The sequence below is a fragment of the Rhinolophus ferrumequinum genome, chromosome 4, assembly GCF_004115265.2.
Source record: "Rhinolophus ferrumequinum isolate MPI-CBG mRhiFer1 chromosome 4, mRhiFer1_v1.p, whole genome shotgun sequence".
Lineage (NCBI taxonomy): Eukaryota > Metazoa > Chordata > Mammalia > Chiroptera > Rhinolophidae > Rhinolophus > Rhinolophus ferrumequinum.
The window spans coordinates 8378154-8403378 of NC_046287.1; the positions used below are offsets into that span (position 1 = coordinate 8378154).

The following is a 25225-nucleotide window of genomic DNA, read 5'->3' on the forward strand; positions in this document are numbered from 1 at the left end:
GAACGGCTGGGAATTCCTGCCTGGAAACCCTAGCAATAAATAGGGAAAATATCTAATAGATAAATTGTGAGTAGTACATTTATTTCCCATTGTGGGTATTACTGGGTTCAAGGAGCTGATTTTCCCGATTTCCTGACCAACTTTTCTCGGGATTCAGGAATGGGAAAACGAAAGAAATTCCTGAGAACGGGTAGGAATTCCCGCCTGGAAACCCTAGTCCCAGGGTACTGCACCATCCTGTTGGTTTTCCTAGACTCTGCCCACACCTTCATACGTGGTTCCTTTATTATACTGTCCTCGGTTACTCAGTCTGAATGTGCCATTTGTTTCGTGCTGGGACCCTGATTGATAAATGTATATGATTAGGATGAGCATTTCAGTCAGTAGGAAAATCCAGTGCAAAAGCGTAAAATGAGGATGTGTCCTCCATGCTTTTGTGAGGAGTGAGGAGACCTGTGAGGCTGCAATAGAGACGGTGAGGAGGACACTCGTGGGAGATGAGGTCAGAGAGCAAATGAGCTCATCAGACGTCAGCAGAACCAGCCGTGTAGGCCACTGCAAACCCCGGAGGGGTGGCCAGAGGACTGGCGTTACTCGGTTGCTATTTTATTATCATCACTGTGGCTGCTCTGTTGAGAATAAACTGTAGGCTGCAAGGGGTGAAACAGGAGGTCTGTTGGGTGAGAGATAATGCTGTTTAAATGAGAAAATGATTGAAGCAGGAAACCCCCAGTTGGCTTGGGTCAGCAATGTGGTGGCAGAGGGTGTGAAAAGCGGGCAATACTGGATATGTCTTAAAGACAGTCAGTGGGATTTTCTGATGGGGAATGAGAGAGAAAAGTTAAGAATGGCTGCGAGGTTTCTGGTCTGAGCAACTGGAAGGATTAAGTTGCCCTTAGCGGAACCGCAGAATACTGTGGGTAGAGCACATTTTGGTGGAAAGGTCAGAAGTTCAGTTTTGAATATGTTAAGTTTACTATGCCTATTTGGCATCTCAGAGTCTGTTGGTGTCTGTGTTTGGAGTTCTGTGGTCTGGGTTAGAGATATAAATTTGGACCCAGCAATATATATTAGCTGCATTTAAAGGCATAAGACTGGGTGAGCTCAACAAGGAGAAGTCATAGATGAACTAGGAGAGGCTAGAATTGGCCTCGCACCCAATGTTAAGACACTGAGGAGAAAAGGAAGAAGAAAAGCAAAGACTTCAGAAGTCGTAGTGAGGTAGGAGGAAAACAGGAGGTGAGGGGGGACAGGGAGAGAGTGAGAGAGAAGTGGAATCCCGTGCTGAGTCTTGACAGGAAACAGGGCCCTGACTCCACTCTGGAAACACAGTGGTTGGTTCCTCCTCCCACCTGCACCCTGGCAGCCAGGCTGTGGGTACAACCTAGGCTCGGCAGTGAAACGCCCCTGCCCAGTCACGAGGGAGTACGCCCAGGCTGCAGGAACAGTTCACTTACGGCAATGTTCTTTTTATTACAAGATGCATCTCAAGACTTCAGATGGAAAATGAAGAACCATGATTTCTGCAGCTTAAGATAGTGTTTTGCCACCTTTTCACAGGTTTGAAAAATATCCAAATTGAATGGGAAGAGTTGCCCTCTGGTCATGGTGTCCCATGGATTTCGTGGTGCCGGGACAGTATCTCAGTGTGTTTATCCTGGGGTGTAGCTTTGACCATTTGCTGTTGGCTTCCCTGCCCTGCTGTGGATGAGTTCCTGAGCCGGGTCTCATTGGTGACCCTGTGGTTCTGTGAGTTATTTCAGACAACTGCTGTAGCTGAAACCCCAGTGCCCTTTCACCGAGCTGCTTGGAGGTGGGCTTTTGGTTACAGCAGTGACATGAAAGAGCTCACAGGAACCGTGCTTATTCACAGTTTACATTTAAACGAAATGAAAGAAATAATGTCTCTATAACATTGTTTGCCAAATTGCCAGTATTCAAGTATTGGCAGATTAACCAATTCAGAGGAAAACTCTTTTGATTTGTATGTACAATTGAACTCTACATATGCATGTCTTCTGCATCCGAAACCAAACCTGCGTTCTACAGTGTTTCTTCTACTTTCTCTCAATTTACCACATACCTGTAATATATTTATTCAGCTATAAAAACTTTTCTCCCCACAGATCACAAATTCCCTCACTTGTAAAGTCTGTCTCATGGGGTTGTTTTGGGAATGTGTGAAGTACTTGGACGATAGTAATAATTCTACAAGGTTGGCTCTTGGTATTTTCACCATGATCTAGGGCCTTAGTCTCCAGAAGACCTCACTAGCTCGAAACTGGCGGTTTTGAGATGTGTCACAGTTTCTGTCTCCGAGTGTCTCTGAGCCCTTTCCAATGACGTTCTCGTTGCTGATAGTAGCAAGATGCCTGTTTTGCTGTTGGAGGGAGCAAAGCAGAGATCGTTCAGTTTAGTTCTGCATTTTAGAAGATCCACCAGAAATTAGTGTTACTTAAAAAACAATTAGAACCTTGTGGAAGTTACTGAGAACTTTTCTCTGTTTGGCTTGTTTCCTGTGGGACTTTTTGGTATATATGCCCCTCAGGCTTTCTTCTTTTTATGTACCTAGAAATATTGAGTTTTCCGGTTATGTTGCTAGAGAACTTGAAGTTGTAGGTAGTAAAAAGAACATATAGAAATGTAAAAATGTTGCAGATACATTTTTTACAATACCCCCCTACGCATGCTTTGGAAGAGCCTAAACAAAACACCTCCTTCTGTGTCGTCCTTGACTCTATTAGTACTGCTATTAATGAGAAAATAAAACTGGTTAACCTATTTTATGGTGCTTCACCTTTTTTGCTAACGTAGCATTTAAGGTGCAAATTTCACCGATGCCTCCTGTGTCTTTTCCCATCATTTATACTTTGGGCACAGGATTTCGAGCATCGTGCAAGACAGGTTTGTCTGCGGAGCCGGACAGACTGACGTGTGGTATATTCCTAGCACACCCCTCTCTGGGGGTCAGGAGAGTCGTTGTTGCAAAAGGCCTAGCGTATGGTTTTCTCAGTCGTCTCTCGTAATGATTGTGTTTCTTTATTGTCTTTTTAGGTGATACAGTTAATATTGGAGATGTATCCTACAAGTTGAAAACTCCTAAGAGCCCCGAACTTGTGCCACAGAACTACAGTAAGAAATGTTCATTTATTTATGAATGAATAACTTTTAACTTTTTCATTATGTGAATTTGTAAAGATATACAAAACTAGAGAGAATAGTGTAAACCTAATGTACCTATCACTCAGCTTCAACATTCATCAGCACATGCGTATCTTCTTTTACCTGCCTCCCATTTTTTTGTTCTGGAGTATTTAAAAACCTATCTCAGATAGCATATCACTTCACCCATGAATATTTCAGTAAAACACTTATTTTTTTCACATACTATTGGGTTTTTTTTAAATAAGATAAAATTTAAATATAATAAAATGCACAGATCTTAGATATTTATTTTGGTTTTGACAATTTTACAAACCTATATAAGCACCAGGGTTGCGTTCATCACCGAGTGTGCTCTTGAGCCCCTTCCCGGCTGCCCTGCCCTGGAAACCACTGTTCTCTTTTCTGCCGTGATTGATGGTTTTGTCTGTTCTTCAGCTTTATAGAAATAGAATCATATCGCATGGTTTGTTTAAAAAATCATCAAGATAATGATTTTGAGGTTCACCCATGTGGCTGCTCCTATCAGTTTGTTTTTTATTGCTGAGTATTAGTCTGTTGGATATATCCTAAGTATACTACATTTTGTTTATCCATTCTCTTCTTGACGTCTGGATGGTTTCCATTTTTGGACTGTTATGAATAAGGTGCTGTGTACATTCTTGTACAATTATGTGGTCATAAATTTTCACTTCTCTTGAGTAAATCGTTGTTGAATTGGTGAGTCATAGGGGTGGGTGCCTGTTTAACTTTATAAGACACTGCCAAACAGGTCTCCAAAGGAATCGTACCATTTTACCCTTTGACCAACAGTGCTGATGTACATGTTCTCCAACACTGGTATTTCTAGTCTTTTTGTTTTAATTCTACTACGTGCGAAATGCTAACTCATCACGGTTTTTGTTTTATAACAGCTTTATTGAGGTATAATTCACATACCATGAAATTCACCTTTTTGAAGTATACAACTCAGACGTTTTTAGTATATTCACAAAGTTGTGCAACCATGCCACTATCTAGCTTAGAACATTTTCATCACCCCCAAAAGAAACCTCATATCCGTTAACAGTCACTCCCTGTTTCCTCCTCTCTCTAACCCACTAACCCCCCTGCCTTTGGCAATCACTAACATACTTTGTTTTAGTGGATTTGCTGTTCTGAACATTTCATATAAATGGGATCATACATATGTAGGCTTTGTGTCTGGCTTATTTCAGAATGTTATCATAACTTACAATGTCTTTAAGGGTCATCCATGTTGTAACATGTATCTGTAATTCATTTCTTTTTGTGGCTAAATAATATTCCATTGTATGTATATACCACATTTTGTTTATCCACTCATCAGTTGGTGGACATTTGTTTTTTTTTCTGCTTTTGAGCTGTCATGAATAATACTGCTATGAACTTTCATATACAAGTTTTTGTGTGGACATGTTTTTAGTTTTCTTGGGTATGTACCTAGGAGTGGAATTGCTAGGTCATATGGAACTCTATGTTTAACATTTTGAGGAATAACCAAACTTTTTCAGGGAAGCTGCGCCATTTTACCTTCTCACCAACAATGTACGAGCATTTTGGTTTCTTCACATCTTCAACAGCACTTGTTATTATCTGTCTGTTTTGTTATAGCCATCTTCGTGGGTATGAAGTGGTACGCATTGTTTTCATTTGTATTTCCCTAATGACTCACGGTCATTTCTTTGTACAAAATCATGTCACTTCTTTTCTCAAAAGTCCTTAAATGATTCTCTTAACACCGTAGGAACAAAGGTCAGTCTTCACCTTTCCCAAATGGTTCTACAATCTGTCCTCTCCACTCTGTCCTACTTTTCTTTTACTATATATTTTTTGAGTTATTTCCTTTGTGGTCACTCTAGGGATTACAATTAACAATTTAACTTAAGACAAACGTCTTCAGATTTATACTTAATTTCAATAGTATACAAAAACTTGGCTCCAATATAGCTCTGTTTTCTTTCACTTCCTTTGTGCTGTTATTGTCATACTAATTATATCTTTATACATTAAATGTTTATTGACACAATTATATAATTATAGTTTTGTAAAGTTGTCTTTTAAATCAGATAAAAGAGTTACAGACAAAAATATATTTATACTGTCTCTCTGTTTACATATGCATTTACCTTTACTGCTATTCCTTCTTTGTGGATTTGAGTTACTGTCTTGTGTGCTTTCATTTCAGCAGAAAGGAAGGACTCCCTTCAGTGTTTCTTGTAGGCAGATCTGCTAGTGATGAATTCTCTTAGCATTTGTTTATCTGGTAATTTCTTAATTTTGTCTTGTTGTTTGTAAAGTAATTTTACTGGATATGGAATTCTTGGTTGACAGTTTTCTTTTCCTTTCAGCACTTTGAATATGTCCTCTTACTGCCTACGGCTTCCATAGTTTCTGATGAGGAGTCAGTTACTAATTTTGTCAAGCATCCCGTCTATGTGATGAGTTGCTTTTCTCTCTGCTATCAAGATACTCTCTTTGGCTTTAGCTTTGGATAGTTTAACTATGGTATGTGTAATTACAGCTCTCTGAGTTTTACTTGTTTGGAGTTTGTTGAGCTTCTTGGATGGGCAGGTGAATGTTTTTCCATCAATTTGGGGGGAGATTTTGGCAATTATTCTTCATTGTTTTTTCTTTCTTCCTCTCTCTCCTTCCTTTCTGGGACTACCACTATGTTTATGTTCGTATACTAAATGGTGTCCCATGGGTTTCTGAAGCCCTGTTTACTTTTTCTTTATTCTCTCTCTCTTTTTTTAAAACTGTTTCTTACACTTCAAGTTTGCTGATTATTCTGCCTGCTCATATCTGTTGTTGAGTTCCTCTAGTGAATTTTTAAATTTCACTTGTACTTTTCAACTTCAGAATTTGTATTTGGATCTTTTTTTAAAAAAAATAATTTCTATGTCTTTATTGATATTTTCTGATGAGATGTTGTTGTCATGCTTTCTTTTAATTTTATAGACAGGCTTTCTTTTTAATTCTCTGAACATATTTATAATAGCTGATTTAAAGTGTTGTCTACTAACTCCAATGCCTGGCTTCCTCAGAGATATTTTTCACTGACTGCTTTTTTTTCCTCTGTGTAGGGACAATATGTTCCTATTTCTCTGTGTTTCTCACAATTTTTGTTGTTGTTGAAAAGCAGACATAATAAATAGTTAATGTGGCAACTCTGGAAATCAGATTCCTCCCTTCCCCAGGTTTTGGTTTTCCTCCTTGCCATTGTTGCTGATGTTTGTTTGGTGACTGTTTTTCTCAAGTCTCTATTCTTTGCCATGTACAGACTCTGAAGTTCCAGCTCAGGAAGATTAGTGGTCAGGTAATGATCGGACAGATATGTCTTTCTTTTTTTTCTTATTGGGGAAAATTGGGGACCAGTGTGTTTCTCCAGGGCCCATCAGCTCCAAGTCATTGTCCTTCAATCCAGTTGTGGAGGGTGCAGCTCACTGGCCCATGTGGGAATTGAACCAGCAACCCTGTGTTGAGAGCTCGTACTCGAACCACCTGAGCCATCCGGCCACCCCAGAGATTTCTGAAATGCCTTGAATGAGTAAGTTCTCTCAGCCTTTACCCAGGGTCTCTGTGTGAATGTTGGGCATGATTTCAGTGCCACACCGACAGCTTCCAAGTGGGTCTCAGCCTTTACTTCCTGCTTGTGCGAAGCGGAAATGCCAGCTCACGGTGTGAGATTCGGCCCTTCTCCCGACTTCTGAACATATGCATAGTGTTCTAGACCCCTAGGCATACACTGGGACTTTTCAAAGCTTCCTTTGGACATCTCATTCATAGTCTTTCCCTTTCAGAGTTGGTCCTCCTTGCGTGAGCTCTAGCTGGTTTTGCTGCTCAAGCAGCTGTGATGTCAGCAAGCGTTGCTGATTTTTTTTTGACAGTTGCCCCAGGGTAGTGCTGTTTGCACACAGGGAGTTCTGAGTGAGTCAAAGACCAATTCTAAGAATGGAGCTTTTCAGGAAGTTGCTAGACAGGTGAGTATGGATAGCTCTCTGCGGGTGGGGCTTTTGGTGAGCTCCAACCCTGTTCTACCCCCTCAGTGGTTGACAGTGGTTTCCACCACCATTGTGGGCAGCTGGTTTTTAAGATTACCACAGAGGTGGGGAGAGAGATGGGAACAGGGCAAGTTAAACACCACAAAGCTCACTGTTCTTACTGAGGTTCACCGACTTTTCTTGGGTAAATGTATGTCAGATTGTTGAAAGTGTTTTGTTAATTTCTAGAATTCTGAAAAAGTTGATTTTTTTTTTTGACAATTTTTGCCAGTGTTCTCATTACTTTTATGGAAGGATGGGTTTCAGAAGTGCTGGGCTTTGTTGTTGCTTTCCTTAGATTCCATTTAAAGCTAAGAAGCTTTAATGCTTTGAGAAAGGGATCAGGATTTTCCCTTCAGCAGGGTTCAGGCTCTGAATTCTGGTGAGATTCCCGCATTCTCTTTGTGCTTTAGAGCTCAGTCTCCAGCTTTACAAACCCTGGCCAATCTCTCTTTGCTTTATAACTACCAGATATTTGGGTTTCTGGGGAGTTCTCTGTGCCATTCAGTCCTATATCCTGCTTTCTGCATCTCCTCTCTCTTGTCCTATCTGCCTCCAGCCTTCAGAGGCTGTCAGTGAAGGTCAGGAATGTCACAAGGATTTTTCTCAGCTCTGCTGCCCTAGCCCCATCCTTGAGAACTTGTCCTGGACAAAAACCTGAAGTGCATTGGAGGGGTTTCTATCACCTTTTGTGTCCCTCGCCCAGCCTTCTATGGGTTGTTGCCCTGCACTAAGGAGAACGGTCCCGCGTGCCTCAGGAAGGAGATTTCTGGCTCCTGTCCTGCATCTGGTTCTAAGTATACAGCCCTGTAGACTCAGAGAAGGCCAATGGAAAAGAGTTGGAGGGTAGGTAGAGATTTTCTCTGTGGCTGGGACTTCTCAGTAGGTTAATGTATCGTGCCAGCCCATGTGTGGCCAGTGTAGGTTTGTTCAAAGTGTACCTGGTTTATCCTGACATGTCTGTGCCAGAGTCTTCTTCCTCCTGCTATTCCATCAGGAATGAAAACTAGCTCTAGGTCTCTTCTCCTTGAAAGTGCTGATTACTTTTTAGAATTTAGTTCATTTAGGTTTCTTTGTGTCCTTACGTGTATGATGGGTTTTGAAGAGAGAAATTTTTGTAGATCAACTGATTTGCTCTGTTTGTTAGGTTGGAAGTGAAACTCTCTTGTAATTCTCTATAGGCTAACTAGAAATGAGAGTTATTTTTAATGACTTATTGGTTATACCAAATTATGCTGTGATGGACAGGTTTTCTTTTCTAGGGTGAGACTAGTGACATAATTCTTGAAGTTACTACACTTATCTAGAGAAAAATTAGCAAAATATAACACTTTACATGCCATAGGTACATAATAATTGAAAAAAATCACTCATTTTTCTGATTTCTGGGTCTTTCCTTATTAAGAATGTAGCTAACTTTTTATAATAAACATCAGAAGTGAAGAATAGTATGCACTCTTGATAGACAATAGGAAAACTTTTATATAGTCTGAGTTCTGTAGGGTAACAACTGCTTGGAAGAGGGGGGCAATTATGTTTAAAATTTTGTTGTACCATTTTCTAGATATGTGAATTTCATTTTCTTTCTTTCTTTTTTTAGACATGTTAATTTCTGTAGTCACTTAACTGTTCTGTGTCTCCTTACTCTAGGGCAGGGGTGTCCAAACTTTTTTCAACGTTTTTCACCAAGGGCCATATGCGGTAAAACACACAAACAGCCGGGCCACTCACTCGAGGTGAAGTACGTATTGCCTCACCTGGTTTATTTAAGTAAACTAAACATATTTTTGGAATTTGCTGCGAGCTAATTAAAAATGGATTGCGGGCCACAGTTGGCCCGCGGGCCGCAGTTTGGATACCCCTGCACTATGGGATGATCTCGTCAAGCTCCTGGATGTATTGTCAGGATTAGATCAAAGAGCATAGGTGAAATATGTGGGAGCGTGCTTGGCACACAGTGCTCAATAATTGTGAGTCCCTGACACAGCCATTTCCCCAGTGTCCTGATGCTTGTTCCTTTTCATTTTCCATTATCCTATGCCTGTGGCACTGCTGAGTATGGGGATTACTATGAGCTGCTCAGAGTCTGCTGAAGAGTTATGCTAAAAACATTTCTTCATTCCGTCTTACTCTTAAAAGATGAGTCTGGAATACAGTTCATCTAGATTTGATTTTGAATTTGCCCTTAGGTTGTCTGCAGACTCTCCAAATAAGCTTCAGTTTCTTTTCAAAGATCACACTTAATGTACTTGTAGTGTGGGAACAATGCTAGTTTTTTCAGTCTTACGTAGACAGGAAGCATCGTCATTGCCTGACAGTTCTCAATAGATGATAGCCCTATCCACCCCTTCTTTTAACAGCTAAGGTCCATTGTCTCCTATCTGGGGTCTGCTGAAATGTGTTGTCACAGTCACAAATGCTTAATCACTTGAGGGATCTTAATAAGTGAGAGAATTAATACAACTATATTAGTTTTAAGGATTCAAGGGATCTTAGCAATGATACCAGTTTTTGAACTTAAAAAAAAAAGACTTTGAATGACTATATTTTTTATTTTTGCAAATGACTGAGGGCCAATACAATGACTGGCTCAGCTCAAGTCCCAAACTGTCACAGGTATCTGTTGTTAAATATAGGAAAACTCCCATAAATTGTCACTAGAAAACCCCAGAAAAACAAACCAAGAAATACCCTCAGCATTTTCTGGTTTAGATACTTCAATTTTTTATTACTGTTTTCATGCATCTCTTATATAATCAAAAATTTTTTCATTTCTTTTGTGTTTGGTTATTAGTAACTTACCCTTTGAAATTTATCTGAAGAGTTTATATTGAAAGCAGTCGGAGCATCCATTAGACTCCAATTTGCGTTTTTGGGGGGCTTGGTATCCATTCGTCATCCTTCCTACCGTAGTCACAATATAAGTATCCTTCTCTGTTATTGCTTGTCTGTCAAGATGATGGTGCTTATGTTTTAACCCAGTAGTAAATTGTTACATAGTTTCTATTAGTCTTTCTAAAGAGCAACTGTGTCCATTTGTAAGAAAAAGACTGTGGGAAGTTTGGTTAACTTGAAATAAGATAAATGGCTGAGCTAAATTAACCAAACTCTTGTATGGCATGAGCATTGCGGTTGGGCAGATACATTGTATTGCATACTGTGACGTGTTTTTATGCATCTATGTACTGAATTACAAGTATGTTCAAATATTGTATTCTTTGAACTTTTTTCTCCGTCTCTGGGGGACTATTTCCAAAATGGGAAAATTACAGTTCTTTGGCTTGCTATTACATGATTGATTAGAGACTGTGGGTTTTAGTTATGAGAAAACTGATGGATTTGTTTTCTTTTCCTCTCTCGGAGCTATTTAAAAAAGAAAAATTGGAAATGATGTTTTGTTGAAGTTTGATAATGTATTACTTTCCTTCCTGTGTTTATGCTTCAATTTAGCGTTTTGCCTTTTGGATATTTAATATTTTCAAATGAAACATAAAAGATAGACTTTGGTTAAGGAAAGGAACTTGAGCAATTATTATTCTCTCTGAAATTCATTTCATAGCCAGGGAAGTAGGATCAAAAGAAAGAGGTCAGAAGACTCATTAATTCGCAGTTAAGCCCAGATCTCCTCACTTCAGTTTGATTTTCCTTTTACAGTCTGCCTTAATATCTCTGGCTACTTTTCTTTAGAGTAAGTCCTGGGATGGAAAGGAGAATGGTATGTTAGAAAACTCTTTTAGAATTTAAAAGTGTGCAAGTTCATTGACAAATATTGAAATAGTTCAGGCATGGTAGTGCTATTTTATTTCTGTCTTTTTCAAAGTTATTATTTAGAGCCCTGAAAATCACTATTATCTTTTAGTAATGAAGAAATAAAAATCACAATGTTGATGTATGAATGTTGATATGCATACTTCACATGTATCTAATAGAATGGCAGAAGTCCTGCTCACTGGCTGATATGTAGACTTTGAAATTTTCTTAAGTGGAAGTCTTAAGATTCTATTAAAAACCTCAGGAAAGCAGTATATCTCATCAAAGTAAACTTTATTAAATTGGTGATAGCCTGAGTGAGATAATGAATGCTTATATTTGATACTCAGTTGTCACCTTCTCATTGGAACTGTTTCTGTCTTCACGGTGTGGGGCACAGTAGGCCATTTGTCTAGCTCCAGCATCTCCGTATAGCCCAGCGCCTAGCACATAATGGACACAGGAGTTGGGTTACTCGTCCGCTTTTTATTCTCTAGGTCATTTCACCTCCTGCCTCGACCATTATAACTTCCACTTACCATCTTAGTCCCTAATCTCTTACCTGCAAGTGTTGAAGTGGATAATGAAAGCTTTTTTGCCTTTTGGTATGAAAACTGAATCTCAGGGCTTAGATGAAATTGGCAGCTTTTGAAAAGAGGTTCTTTCATGTTTGTGTGCTTGAAGTTAAACTGTATCGTATCAAAGCTGGTATTTCTTCCAGGGTTTGCCTTATGAGGTGGTGCTCCAGGGGAGCAGTTTTCAATAGACAACTTTAAACTTGCCCTCAGAGTTATATTTCTGCCTCTTTATATAATCTTCTTGTTGCAGTCTGTGGGCCAATTATGTATGAGGTCATTTAGGGTTTACTGGACACACTGACCTCTTGTCCAAGCAATTAGGGACCGCAGAGATTTTCTGCGAGAATTACAACATTGTGCTCTTAAAACGATGAGTTCTGGCATAAAGTCAACAGGATGAGAGATGTTTTTGGGGGGCGGGTGGTGGGTGGGGGAAGTCTTTGTCTTTAGTTTGTTAATAATTTTTAGAGATTTGAGAAACTCATGAACATAATAGGTGACAGAACACCATGCAAAAAACTATGTCATATTTATGTAATGTGGAACAGTTATTGCAGCTACTTGTCAGTTTTAATGAATTGGTGACAAAAATTACACAGAAGGCCTCCAGGAAGGTGTTACCTAAGCTTCTCTTCCTTTATAGAGTCAGAGCTGGAAAAACAATCTGAGAAGCAAGGCTTCCAATCTTATGATTTCCCTTATTTTTGATAGTTGCACTAATTGCCTCTCATGACATGAGAATTTGTGAAAAGGATTTCATTTGAAAATTTTTCAGATGTATTTTTAAGACTACAACCCTCAAAAGGGAGAGTCCCATGAACTTCTAAGGCCCTTTAAGGTAACCCTAAGTCTCCTCTGGAGTCTCTACAGCAATCTTTATTCAGTGCTTAATTTTTCTTTGATCTTCTTTCTCCCAGCAGCCGTCTTCAAGATGACTTAAAATTTTTGATGCCTTGTATTTTCTGTTAGTGACTATTGTTGCTTTCTGCAACTTTCATTGCAGATGTACAATTTTTGAGCTGTGTAATATGTTAAACAGGCTTCTTTGGATCCACCTGGTCACCATTAATGACATTGTTTGATGAGAAAACAAATTCAAGTAGTAAACCCCTCACTCAAAAATCACATTTTAATGTATATGTGACACATATGGTAGACAGAGGATTAATACTCATAATATACAAATTTATCTTACAAATTGATGAGAAACATCATGTGATACAGTAGAAAACAGGCAAAGGATCTAAATAGGCATGCTTTAGGGGACGAAATCCAAAGGGCCGATAAGTGTATGAACATGTGTTCTAACCCTGCTTAATAGTGAGGGCGATACAAATTACACAATAACATAGCAATTTTCATGCATCACCTAGGTCAAAGTTTGAAAGGATTATAATGTCCAGTGCTCACAAGATTGCAGGGAAATGACGTCATTCATTGCTGGTATAAGCGTGAGTGTATGTGACCTCTTTGGAAAGTAATATGGTAGTAGCTATTAAAATAAAAAATATACATGTCTTTTGATGTAGCAATTTATTTATAGGTTCTATCCATTGAGGAAAAATCAGCACATAAAAAGGGATATCAATATGCACTATACATATATTGCAGCATGTTGTTGGTTTTGGTAGTGACAAAAACTAGAAGCCATCTGAGTGCATCAGTAGTGGAAGGATTGACTTAATTATTGTATATCCATATTGTGGAATCTTGTACAGCTGTTAAAAAAGATTAAGTTAGATTTATATCTGTGAACCTAGAGGCTGTCTATGTGATATGAAGCAAAAATTGCAGACTGCAGAGTTGTATATAAAGTATGATACCATTTTGTTTAAAAAATGTTTCTTGAAATACTTTTTACAGGTGTTTTATATGTCTGTCTATATGTAGAGAAAAGTGTGGAAGTCTGCACTCCAGGCTCTTAGCTTTGACTTTCTCCTGAGACACTGGGTTAGGAGTAGGATTAGGAATGGGAGTGGTCAAGAGGGATCATTAAAAAAATTTTTTTTTTAAATTTTGGATTTTTCTTTGTTATGGTAAGCATGTATTAGCTAAATCTATGTTGAAAGTGAAACTTTTATTAAAGTAAAGAATACATTTATTTTAAGTTTGAACTGCTTTTTCTGCGACCTGACTCATAAAAATAAAAAGTTCATGCTTTATGTTTAAAAAATTTGGTCTCATTTGACAGGACCTGAATATTCCTGGTTCTTCTGAGATGTGTTCATAACCAAAGGTCATTCCTTGGTTTCATTTTATGTTTTTGATTGTCATTGTCTTGTCATGAATATGACTAACTATACTAAGACCAACAAAGATATCTTTGGGAAATTTTCATAATTTAGCAACACTTTATAGATAAACACTTTAGGAGGCTGAGTTGCAAATTGAACTTTGGGTATTAAATTGTGTTCTAATGTATGTCATCCATCATGTTGCTGCTTTATCACAGTTCTTCCCTACTTCCAATATGGCTGTTATTAATTTGCAATATGGTCTTTCAAAAAAAAAATAGCACTTTTTGTTCCCATTCCAAAAATAAAGCACAGTACAAAAAACTTGTAAAAGATTGACAAACAGAAAGGATAAAACTCACTTATCCATAAGCCTAATAATAAACACTGTTAACATTTTAATATATGTTTTTCTAATCTTTTGTTAACAGTGTTACTAAGTATAACTTATACAGTAAATTTCATATAATTAAAGTGTACAGTTTCATTAGTTTGAACATATGTAGAGCCATGAAACATCACCATAATCAAAATATTGATCAAATAAATTCATTATGCCCCCTAAAGTTTACTTGTGCCCCTTTATAATGTCCCTAGTTCCTCTGGTCTCTGGGAATCACTGGTCTACTTTGTAGATTTACTTGGATTTTTTAGAATTTTATATAAATGGAATCATACAATATATACTATGTCAAGTTTCTATCACTCAGTGTAATTATTTTGAGGTTCTTCCATATTGCATGTCTTAATAGTTCATTCCTTTTTTTTATGCTGAGTAGTATTCCTTTGTATAGAAACATTACAATTTATTTATCTTTTCACCTGTTGATGGACACGTTCATGAAAAGTTCTGAGACTTTTGAAATAAAGCTGCTGTGAACATTCAGATACAATTCTTTGTATGGACATACACTTTCTGTGTGTATAAATACCTAAGAGTAAAATGGCTGTATCACATGGTAAATGTTGAACTTTCTAAGAAACTGATATTTTGTTTTCCCAAGTGGCTGTAGCATTTTACATTTCCACCAGCAATGTAGAAGAGTTCCAGTTCCCCCACATTCTTGCCAGCTCTTGGACTGGTCAGTCTCTAACTCCTTCCTTACCTGGTTCTTACTGGCTGAGGGGTGGACAAGGTGCTTTACCTGTAATCCTCATGATAATCATCTTTAGTGATTCAGTTATTCCCTCTCTTGAAAATAAGGGACCTTAGTCCGGGAAGATTCAGAATACTTGTCGGAGGACACTGATCAATGACAGGATAAGAAATCACCATTAGGTCCATTTGGCTTCAAAGTCTTTTTCTTCCCATTCTATTATGTTGCCTTTTGGGATACTAAGAAAACCTCACTAGTTTTGAAGGATTTATTATAATGGAATTTGACCGATGCATAATTTTCTGAAATTTTAATCTTTACATCTATGACAAATTGGAGTCTGTGAAGAGAGAAAACTATAATTTAGTTTCCTTGAGTAGAATTATTTTAAAGCCCTTGACTACGCCTGTGCAAAAATAGTGCATATTTTTTTGAAACAAGTATTGGCTAGGAATTGTACAAGGAATTTCGAACCAGATGTTTTATTTTTTACATAGAGAAGGAAATTACAGGATATATAATCAAGCTCTGGTATTATTCTGACATAATTTTGTCATTCTGTGGACTCCTGAAAGGTAGCATCTTGTGCCTGAAAACATTGCAGTTGGGGGTTTCTCTTAGGCACCGGGCTGTTTATATTCGGTTATGCATGGCAATTTGGCAGTTTGTTTTGCACATGTTCGTAATGTACAGTCTTACATCTTGTTTCTATTTCTGGAATGCTTTTAAGTATGACTCATGTTTTCTTGAGGCCATCCTAAAAATACAGCTAGTTTCAAGATTAATGTAAAATGCACCGCCGACACCGCACGGCCGTGCATAATGCTTTCTCGCAGTAGTTTCATGCAGTTTCCTGACAAATCAAATGTTTTCTTTGACAAAATACACTATCCTAAAATATGGATAAGCAAAAACGGGATTTGGGTTTTTTTTTAAGAAGTGGGTCCTCTGATATGAGAACAACAGAATGAATTTGAAATTTTAATCAAAGGAGTTAAACAAGGTATCATTGGTATCACCCCAAAGCAAGAAACAGAATTAATGGCCAGAAAAGCAAGTCCACTCAATATGAGGGAGCCCGTGAGGTCCACACTTGTCGGGAAAGTCTTGGACCTGAAGGTAGAGTCTGTTAAAAAGATTTTGGTGGAGCAATAGGACTTAATGCCGGGACAGCAAGCTTTGGACTCAGACGGTGTAAGTCTGAATGTCAGTTTATGCACCTATCACCTGCGGACAAATGCTACCACCTTCAGAACTTTGATTTTTTAATTTATTTATAAAATGAGGGTAATGAGTATTCAACAAATGCTTAAATGATACTTACTCTTACCGGACACTGCTAAGTTCCTAACCGAATCCTCATATCAACTTTATAAATAAGGACATTTCTCATATCCACCCTGCAGTCGGAGAAACAGCACAGAGGGTTTAAATAACCGATTCAGGTTACAGAGCTAGTAAACAGCAGAATTGGGGTTTGAACAGTTTGGCGCGAGTCTGTATCCTTACCTACGATCGTCCGCTACCTCCTAGGGCTGTTGTGAGATCAACTGAGATACGATACAAAAAATCATTGGAATTTTCACCTGGCACTTGACAGGAATACAGTGAGTTATAGCCATTATTATTACTGTTATAGAGAGTAGATCAAAGCAGGGAAAAGAAGAGGTCTTTGTGAAGGTATAACGTAGACTCCAAGGCCAGCCCCAGGATTCAGAAGCTGCTTATACAAATTAAGAAAATTATGTAGGTAGATGAGGATAAAGGGAGTCAAATACATGGTGATGGAAAGAGAACTGACTCTGGGTGGTGAACACACAATGGGATTTATAGATGATGTATTACAGAATTGTACACCTGAAATCTATGTAACTTTACTAACAATTGTCACCCCAATAAACTTTAATTAAAAGAAGAAAGGAAGGAAGGAAGGAAGGAGGGAAGGAGGGAAGGAAAGAAAGGAAAGGAAGGAAAGGAAGGAAAGGAAGGAAGGAAGGAAGGAAGGAAGGAAGGAAGGAAGGAAGGAAGGAAGGAAGGAAAGGAAATTATGTAGACTTGAAATGTCGTTGTGACGTGGGCCTTAGCTATCCCGACATCTGGAAGCTCAAGCTAACGGTAGAACTTACTACTGACTTGCCTCCCGGACAGTTTCGCCTTTCAGAGGTAGGGGAAGCTGAGAGGAACTCTTTCTCTGGGTTTAATTGTGATTAATTAGAAATAACTCATTAGTGGTATGCAAGCAACAGAAACCTTGGGGGACAAACGAATGTTGACGCAGACACAGTATTTCTCAACAGGGTGCCATTGACACATTGGACAGATGGGACTGGTTTGGGTATTGTAGTTAGCCTTCCTAACTGTCAGCAGTGTACTGAATTATCCCTCATCCCTGGAAGCTTTGCAACAACTAAAAGTACCTCCAGACGTTTCCAAGGGCCTCTGGCAAGCATAGAGTACTGGCAATACTGCCACTACTGTGTTTCCCCGAAAATAAGACCTACCTCGAAAATAAGCCCCATTTAAGATTGTCGGCCATACGGACGCATTTCCTACATTATGATGATGTTCCAGAAGAAGATGCCATGATTGTATTTGAATAAATGTAGATAGTTGTACATGAAAAAATAAGACATCCCCTGAAAATACGCCCTAATGCGTCTTTTGGAGCAAAAATTAATATAAGACCCGGTCTTATTTTCAGGGAAACAAGGTAGTTGAGAACCGCTGTTGAGTGGCAAGAGTAATGGAAGAGATTGCTGGGAGTTGTCAGACGTGCGTTAGGCCAGTGGTTCTCAACACACAGAAGGATCGTGCTGAGCGGAAGACACTGCACGAGCGTGCTCAGGATTACTTATACACAGTTCCCAGAATCCCAGCTTTCAGGAACTCTATGCCGTTCCCTCCTGCTTCAGAAAGTGCATTGCGCGGCTGGCCAGCTTGCCTCCTGGCCATAGCTACAGCTGCTCTCCTAGTTCCCAAAGCCACCAAGCTCACAATGGGGCAAGACTTAACCGTTTTTGCCCCACACCACATTCAAGAGCCTTTAAATGCTAATAAGAGTCACGGGCTCACTGATAGCCGCCTCTGGTGGCATCAGGCCCTCTTGTTAAAAGGTCCTGTAATCCAAATATGGATCTGCTCCACCCCTAATCTTGCCGCATTCCTCCCGGAGATGGAGGAAGAATTAACTGCCAATAAGTTTTAACACAAACCTATACTACTAGAGCAGATTTACAAAAAAACACTCCCAGACAACCCAGATTAGACTCTCTTCACCGATGAGAGCCCTTTTGTAGAAAATAGCGTACAAAAGACGAGAGATGCTTTAGTTACTCTCCATAATATCTTAGAAAATACAAGCCTTCCCTCTGGGGCCAGCACACAACTAGCTGAGCTAATAGCTCTCACCCAAATACTAGAACAGAGTAAAGAAAAAAGAGCCATAACTCTGGCTAATCAATGTGTTCGTTTCACTGGCTGCTCCAACCAGTGCTTTAATCTACCTCACACTATCCAGGCCATGAGACAAGGACAGGTAAAAAGAAAGAAAGAAAGAAGGAAGGAAGGAAGGAAAGAAGGAAGGAAGGAAGGAGGGAGGGAGGGAGGGAGGGAGGGAGGGAGGGAGGGAGAGAGAGAGAGAGAGAGAGAGAGAGAGAGAGAGAGAGAGAGAAAGAGAAAGAAAGAAAGAAAGAAAGAAAGAAAGAAAGAAAGAAAGAAAGAAAGAAAGAAAGAAAGAAAGAAAGAAAGAAAGAAAGAAAGAAAGAAAGCGAGCATTGGTGTACACACTGCTCTGTGATTATAGCTATAACTATGATTCCTCTCTAGTTTGCTAAAAATGTATGTATATTCTGAAACCTCAGCACTTTATTCACACTGACAACGTGTGAGGGGCAGAACTCACAGTTGATTAGGAACTGCCTGCTGCCTTTGACTTTAAAAACTCTTGAAAATGAGTATCGTTCCAAGGTCAAGGCATTCAAAATGGAGTCGTATGTATACAGAACTAAATTGAGAGTCTGTAATGATGAGTAGTTACAAATAGTTATAAATAATAAAAGGTGGGAGGAAGCTGAAGAGACCAACTGGGCTTTACCTTCTAGAACCCTGGAAATCTCGTAATCGTCAAGTCCAGGTAATGGAAGGGTAGGCAGATGTCCAAGGTTGAATACAAAAGAGTGACCTAAAACTATAAGTCATGTGGGGAAGGCCTGTGGCTGAGATTTGTGCAAATAAAGATAAAAAACAACAACAACACCCACGTGTTTCAGTTTTTAATTGCCTATTTGATATCAGAATAAGAAGAAGTAGCAGAGCTGCCGCATAGGGAACGTGGTATAACTTCAATGATCAAGAAGTTAGAGCTTATTAACTCTTATTTTGTTTCATTCCCGAGCAGCAAGCGGACGGACTCATCTTGAAATAAGAAAGAGTAGACTATATCACAAAGATGGATTTAAGTGTGAAGTAGGAAAGAAAACAGTGCAGTGACCATCTGGTAGTTATAAAGGAGGTGACTCTCCAGGCTCCGGTGAATTGCATCCTACCATCATGAAACTCCTTGCCAGATTCTCAGACGCGTAGGTCTTAGAGCAATGTTTCTCAAATCTGTTTTTCACTATTGCTTTCCTAAGGACATTTTCCCCCAATTGTCTCTCCCAACCCCATGAAATTTCAGCACCATAGGTACACTGTATATCTGTTTATGCACGATGGTCCTTTGGTGGACAGCAGACCATTGTAATATATAAGAATTTTTCTTAAGCCCCTCTCTAGGAACCAGTGCTTGACCCCTTGGGGTGATGTCCTCCCCCGCTCTACCCCCCCTCCCATCCATAAATGTCATAGAGGATTCCTAGAGGAAGGAAAGAAGCCAAGTCTCCTGACTTTCAGACATAGAGGCACTTGGTTTCAGGAAATTACAAGATGCTTTGGTGTGATGGCCGTGAAATAATAAACCAACTATGCTGCCCAAAACCTTGTCCGTGATCTTCCCAGCAGAAGAGAATCAGAAATGGATCCTTATTTTTCCAAATGATTAGATGTTAGCTTTTGGGGGTGGGGGAGGTGATATTGTGCTCTAGCCGTATTGTGCTCTTAGAGGGCAATAAAAAGCACAGCTTTAGTCCTAGGTAAGTGTTCTTAGGTTGGTCTTTGAACTCCTTCATGATCTCACTGGGTGATTATAGAAAGTTTAAAAAGTATGGAGTAGGGGTGTGTGTGTGTGTGTGTGTTTGTGTGTGTGTAAAATGCAATACAATAGTAAAACAAACACTGCAGCTCATACCCAAATTAAGAACTAAAATATTACCAATACCATTGAAGCTCTTATGAGAATCTGATTCTGTGCCCAGATAAATTATCCTGAATTTATCATTCTCTTGCTCTTTTGCTTTTTCAAGCACTGTTTTATCACATATGAATGCATTTATAATGAATTCAATTTGCTAGTTTATGCAGCTTTATCAAAATAGTATCATAATGTGATTTATTCTGAGACTTAGTTTTGTCACTCAGTATCATACCTTGTAAAAGTTAAATATATTGTTGGAAGTAGTGGTAGTTCATTCTGTTTTTGTTGTTATATTCCATTGTTGTTATTGTTTTAATCCATCTTTCGTCTCCAGTTTTATTTTGAATAACACTGCCATGAGTATTATGTATGTCTCCTGGTGTTCAAGGGTGAGAGTTTTTATTATGTACCTGGGAATGCACTTGCTGGGTCACTGGGTGATTTACAGATGAGCAAACACAAATTAATTGTGTTAATTCAAACATCTTAGAAAATGCTTAAGCAGAAGATGAGCAGATTGATGGGTAGACTTAGAAGGGCGTTGTATGGAGTAGTCTTTTATTCCCAAAAGAGTTGGTGTAGAAGAATAGACTTAAATTCTAAAGAAGTCCTTTAAGTCTTCATCAAACTTTTTAACTGTGAAATTTGAGATCTGACGACCCATTGCAAACTTAAGTTAAAATATAGTTTTCTTAAATTTTTCAAGACTACGATAATCATTAATTGTCTGGGATGATTTGATCATATCCCTGTTTTAGAACAAAAGGGTTGGACTCTGACACTGATAAAGTAATGATACTATTTATTCCTCATATCACCCTTGAAAATCACTTTCATTCCATAGGTGACACTTGCAAGTGATGGTTCAAATGTTCTTATAAGCTTTTAAGTGTTAGATGATGTAACTCTGTGATATCATAAACTTTGTCTTGTTTTCATATTGATAATGATGATTTTATTGTAAAACTGAAAATTCACCATGTGTGTGTATCATTGTATGTGTATATACGTATACGTTTGTGTATGTATTTTAATATAATATACTATCTTCATTGATTGCTTGGAGGTTTATATTATACGTCTGATTTGCATTTCACGTTATCTTTTTTTCTCCTTTAAGTTTCAGACTCTCTGGCTCAATCTGTAATTCAACATCTGCGATGGATAATGCAAAAGGATCTTTTGGGGCAAGATGTCTTTCTAATAGGACCTCCTGGGCCTCTTCGCCGCTCTATTGCTATGCAGTACCTGGTGAGCAGCAGTTTCTTGTGCTTTCCTAAGGGTCTGAACTTTGATAAATTATGTTGTAAAATAAATTAAGATTAAGAATTTATAAAAATATCGGGATTTGTCATTACTTGAAAAAAATGTTAATGTTGAAGTATGATGTATTTATAAAGAGTTTGGAATAGTTATTTGGGAAGCAAATGCATATTTCCCTTTCATAGCTTTAGCAAATTTCTGCTGTAACTAGAAACGTCTCCACTTCCAGTGGAAAAGAGCTATAAATTCAGTCAATGAGTAGCAGATAGAATCAGCCACTCAGATTACAAAACAAAACAATTTTATTCTACTTAGGGGACATTCTTTTAGCTCAGATCCACATTTTCAAAAGCCAAACAATTCTCTTTAATTTTTTTGATGTTAAGTGGTCTTTAAAGGGAGCCTAAGGTTTGTCGAATATCTCTTTTGTGTTACACGATGCCTTTTTTTTTCTTTAAATAGATGAGAAAACAAGTTCATTAAATAACTCACTCCAGCTTTATCCAGCTGGTGAATGATGGAGCTAAACTTCAAATCTCATATTGTCTCTTCTTTCTGACATGTCATCATCTTAAATGTTTGCAGTTCTCTAAGCATGGTTGTGAAGTGAGTTGAAATATTCAGTTCTCAACCCCTCATAAAAAAATGTGCAAGACTTTTTTTTTTTTTACTATTTTGTCAGCATTAATAGACATTGCTCTAGTGATTTGAGGAAGAATGCTATCACGTGACGTTGTTTTGTTCTGAAAATGCTTTTTAGGATAAAGAGAAAAACCTTGCTTAAACCTTCCTTGTGTTATTAAAGAGTTGATTTCTATGCCGTTGAAATACACTTCATGTACTCTTTTACGTCAATGGTGAATTTATCGTGGTACTTCCAAATCGTGTAGAACAGGAATGATGATGCAGTAAAGAAATCAGAACCTAAGTCCCTCTAGCCCACACCTGTCATAACTTTGTTCCTAGAACCAGTTTATGCCAGTGTAGCCTCACTGTATTATTAATAATACACAAGGCAAAAGTATCTCGTGTAAGAATGCAGAGTCAGCTACTGAGAATCCCAGATCTAGAGCCTCTTTAATTTTATTTAAGATGCGCTCTCTCTACCTGGCTCATTTTGGAGACCATCACATCTCACTTTGATTTTGTTTCTGGCAAGACTTTGCAGCTTGTCAGGAAGGGCTGTGGAATGAGAAGGGCTAGGAGGTTATAGGAGCCTTGTCGGTTCAAAAACACAACATAAGTCTCTAAGTGTGAAGCCTGTATGTGAAAACATAACTTTATATTGTGAAACAGCTGAGGTCGCTTTGGGCTGTGGACATACACAGAAGAAAACTGACAAGCGTAAGCTGCCTTGCAAGCTCTGCAGTGGGTACTGTTGCCATTATATAAAAGGTCCGATGCTTAGTAGTAGCTATAGTAGGTGAAGTCTTTAAGGCAGAAATCTAGGGGCAAGCCTGCTGAATCAATGAGAAATTAAGTAGAAATAATTTGATAGTTGTGTGTACTGAACTCAGATAAAATGAGTTTTGTAGATGGTTCAGCAAAACTCAACAGACCTGCTGCCGCCCCCACGTGCTGCTTGGGTGCTGTTTGTGAGCCTCTGAAGTGGCAACAGAGGGGGCTTCGTTGCAGGTGTTGGCTGGCGAACTGTCCCAGGATGCAGCTGTCAGGACCAAGGACAGTGTCCCGGAGTGGCCGTTCAGGGTATTACTGTGGTCCAACGTAGTGATAAGAGGCACATGTCACTTTGTCAGCCAGTGTGAACGACAGGGTGTTTCCGGGAGGGGGATCCCTTTCAGCCAATCAGTGAAGCACGCACGAAGGTCCCGGGGAAGTGCTTCAGAAGTAAGAAGGAGGTGTCTGCTGAGAGGAGAACCTGCTCCTTGACACCAAAAGGCGCTCTCACAGGCAACTCCTTCTTGTTTAGAAAAGCATCCTATGGGATCACCACTAGGATGTGTCTCTATTAAAAAATGTTTCCTTCTTTCCATGTATACTTCAATTTATGGGTATATGGGAACAGGCACATTTAAAAAACTGAATACAATATATTTTTATCAATATCACATGGAGATATGATGGAGGAAAAAAAATACCTTTTCTGGAGTATAAAGTAATTTACTGGAGTATTAAGAAGAAAGTTGAATGAGCATGAAATTAATGGTCATTAAGCACATACTCATTCAACTTATTTCTTTATACTCCAATAAATTAATTTGTTCTCCCTGTTTAGTAAAAACATACTGTACACCTTATTTGATTAGAGGATGCCATTGTTTTTAATTCAACACTGTAAAACCAAGGATAATGTTACAAACTCTTTGCACATAGCTTTTACATGTAGGGAAAAATGACTTTAGGGATGGATAAATTCTAAAACAAATGGATTCTGGATGGTTTCCCCTTCAAATCATATGTGATTTCTTTTTTTTTTTTTTTTTTTTTGGTGAAATAGTTCTTTGTTCCCCATCCTCCTCCTTCTCCCCCATTCTTTTCCATCCTTTTTCTTCTTTTCCATCCTGAATAGCTACATATGTGTCTCTCTTTTCCGTTTACCTCACTGCTGGCATTTACCTTATTTCCACACTTGGTAGAGTACTTAACATATTGTATACAGTTGGTAAACATTGGCTAATGAAATAAATTAATTTAAATCACCTTTAAGAAAAGATGACCTTACTTGCCACAATGGCTACCATTTGGGAGAAAATCAAGTAGCCAAATTATTACATATGATATTTGAAAAGAATTCTATGGCAGACATGAAGATTCATATGATCTAATATTGATTATTGCTTCAGTAGTAAATAATTACTGAGTTGTAAATTATGGGGTGCAGTAGAAGTAGAGCTTTGAGGAGAAAGATATGCATGTTTTGATTAATGCTCAGTTTATTGCATTTTTCTCAAAGCTGAGACACAAAAGGTTTTAATCCAGAATTCCGTTTCATGCTCTTCTCTAGGGCAATGGCTTTGTCAGCTCCAAAGCATGACAAATAGTGGGAATGTGATTTTATTTTGGAACCATTTCCTTCTCTGCCTACAGGAGCTGACCAAGCGGGAGGTTGAATATATCGCCTTGTCCAGGGACACCACCGAAACCGACCTCAAACAGCGACGAGAGATTCGTGCAGGCACCGCCTTTTACATCGATCAGGCAAGTTCTGGTCTCGCTCTGATACTGACTCTTGACTCAATGGATTTTTAAAGGAGAAAGAGAATAGCTCATGTAGTAGTGAAAGATAGGTGTTCTGTGCTGTGTGTAGACAGATTTGATTTAGGTTGTTGGTTCTTCTGTTCCTGGAAATGCCTTCTTCGTTTACGCTAAGAAACCGTGGATGAAATTAACAGTTCTAAAATGTTGGCGGAAGAGTCTTATGCTGATTTCTTAATTTTCAATTACTTCCTACGAGTTGCCTATAGAAATTTGATTTTTTTAAAAAAGAATTAAGGGGATTTTAATGCAGGAAATTCTCTACTGCATGTAACTCTTCTCAGTCTAAAGTAGGGAAAGTCGTAGTAAAGTGGTATCAAACATAGGGAAATGAAATATGTGCTTCCAGGAACTAGAGCTGTTTAGAGGGGGAGAGGTGGTTCTTAGGGGCAGATTACCAACTAAAATAATATGTTAGGAATATTATAATGAAGCTTGTTACACGTTTCTTTAAACACATTGCTTAAAATGTTGAATATTGTTCTTCCTTAGGAATACCTAGACGAAAAAGGGCAGAGACTTTAAATAAGGGATTTGTAGAGAAAGTATTTTAAATGTCCAATGAATTCGTGAC

General features: G+C 38.5%; 1 protein-coding gene across 1 annotated transcript in view; it reads left to right on the top strand.

The window, feature by feature from the left end:
* Positions 1–25225, top strand: part of VWA8 (von Willebrand factor A domain containing 8) — a 299559-nt gene that overhangs the window by 9922 nt on the left and 264412 nt on the right. Inside the window, exons 2-4 of the mRNA XM_033104113.1 lie at positions 3055–3132; positions 21293–21423; positions 24484–24594. Coding sequence (XP_032960004.1) covers positions 3055–3132; positions 21293–21423; positions 24484–24594 — 320 coding nt within the window. The remainder of the gene's footprint in view (positions 1–3054; positions 3133–21292; positions 21424–24483; positions 24595–25225) is intronic.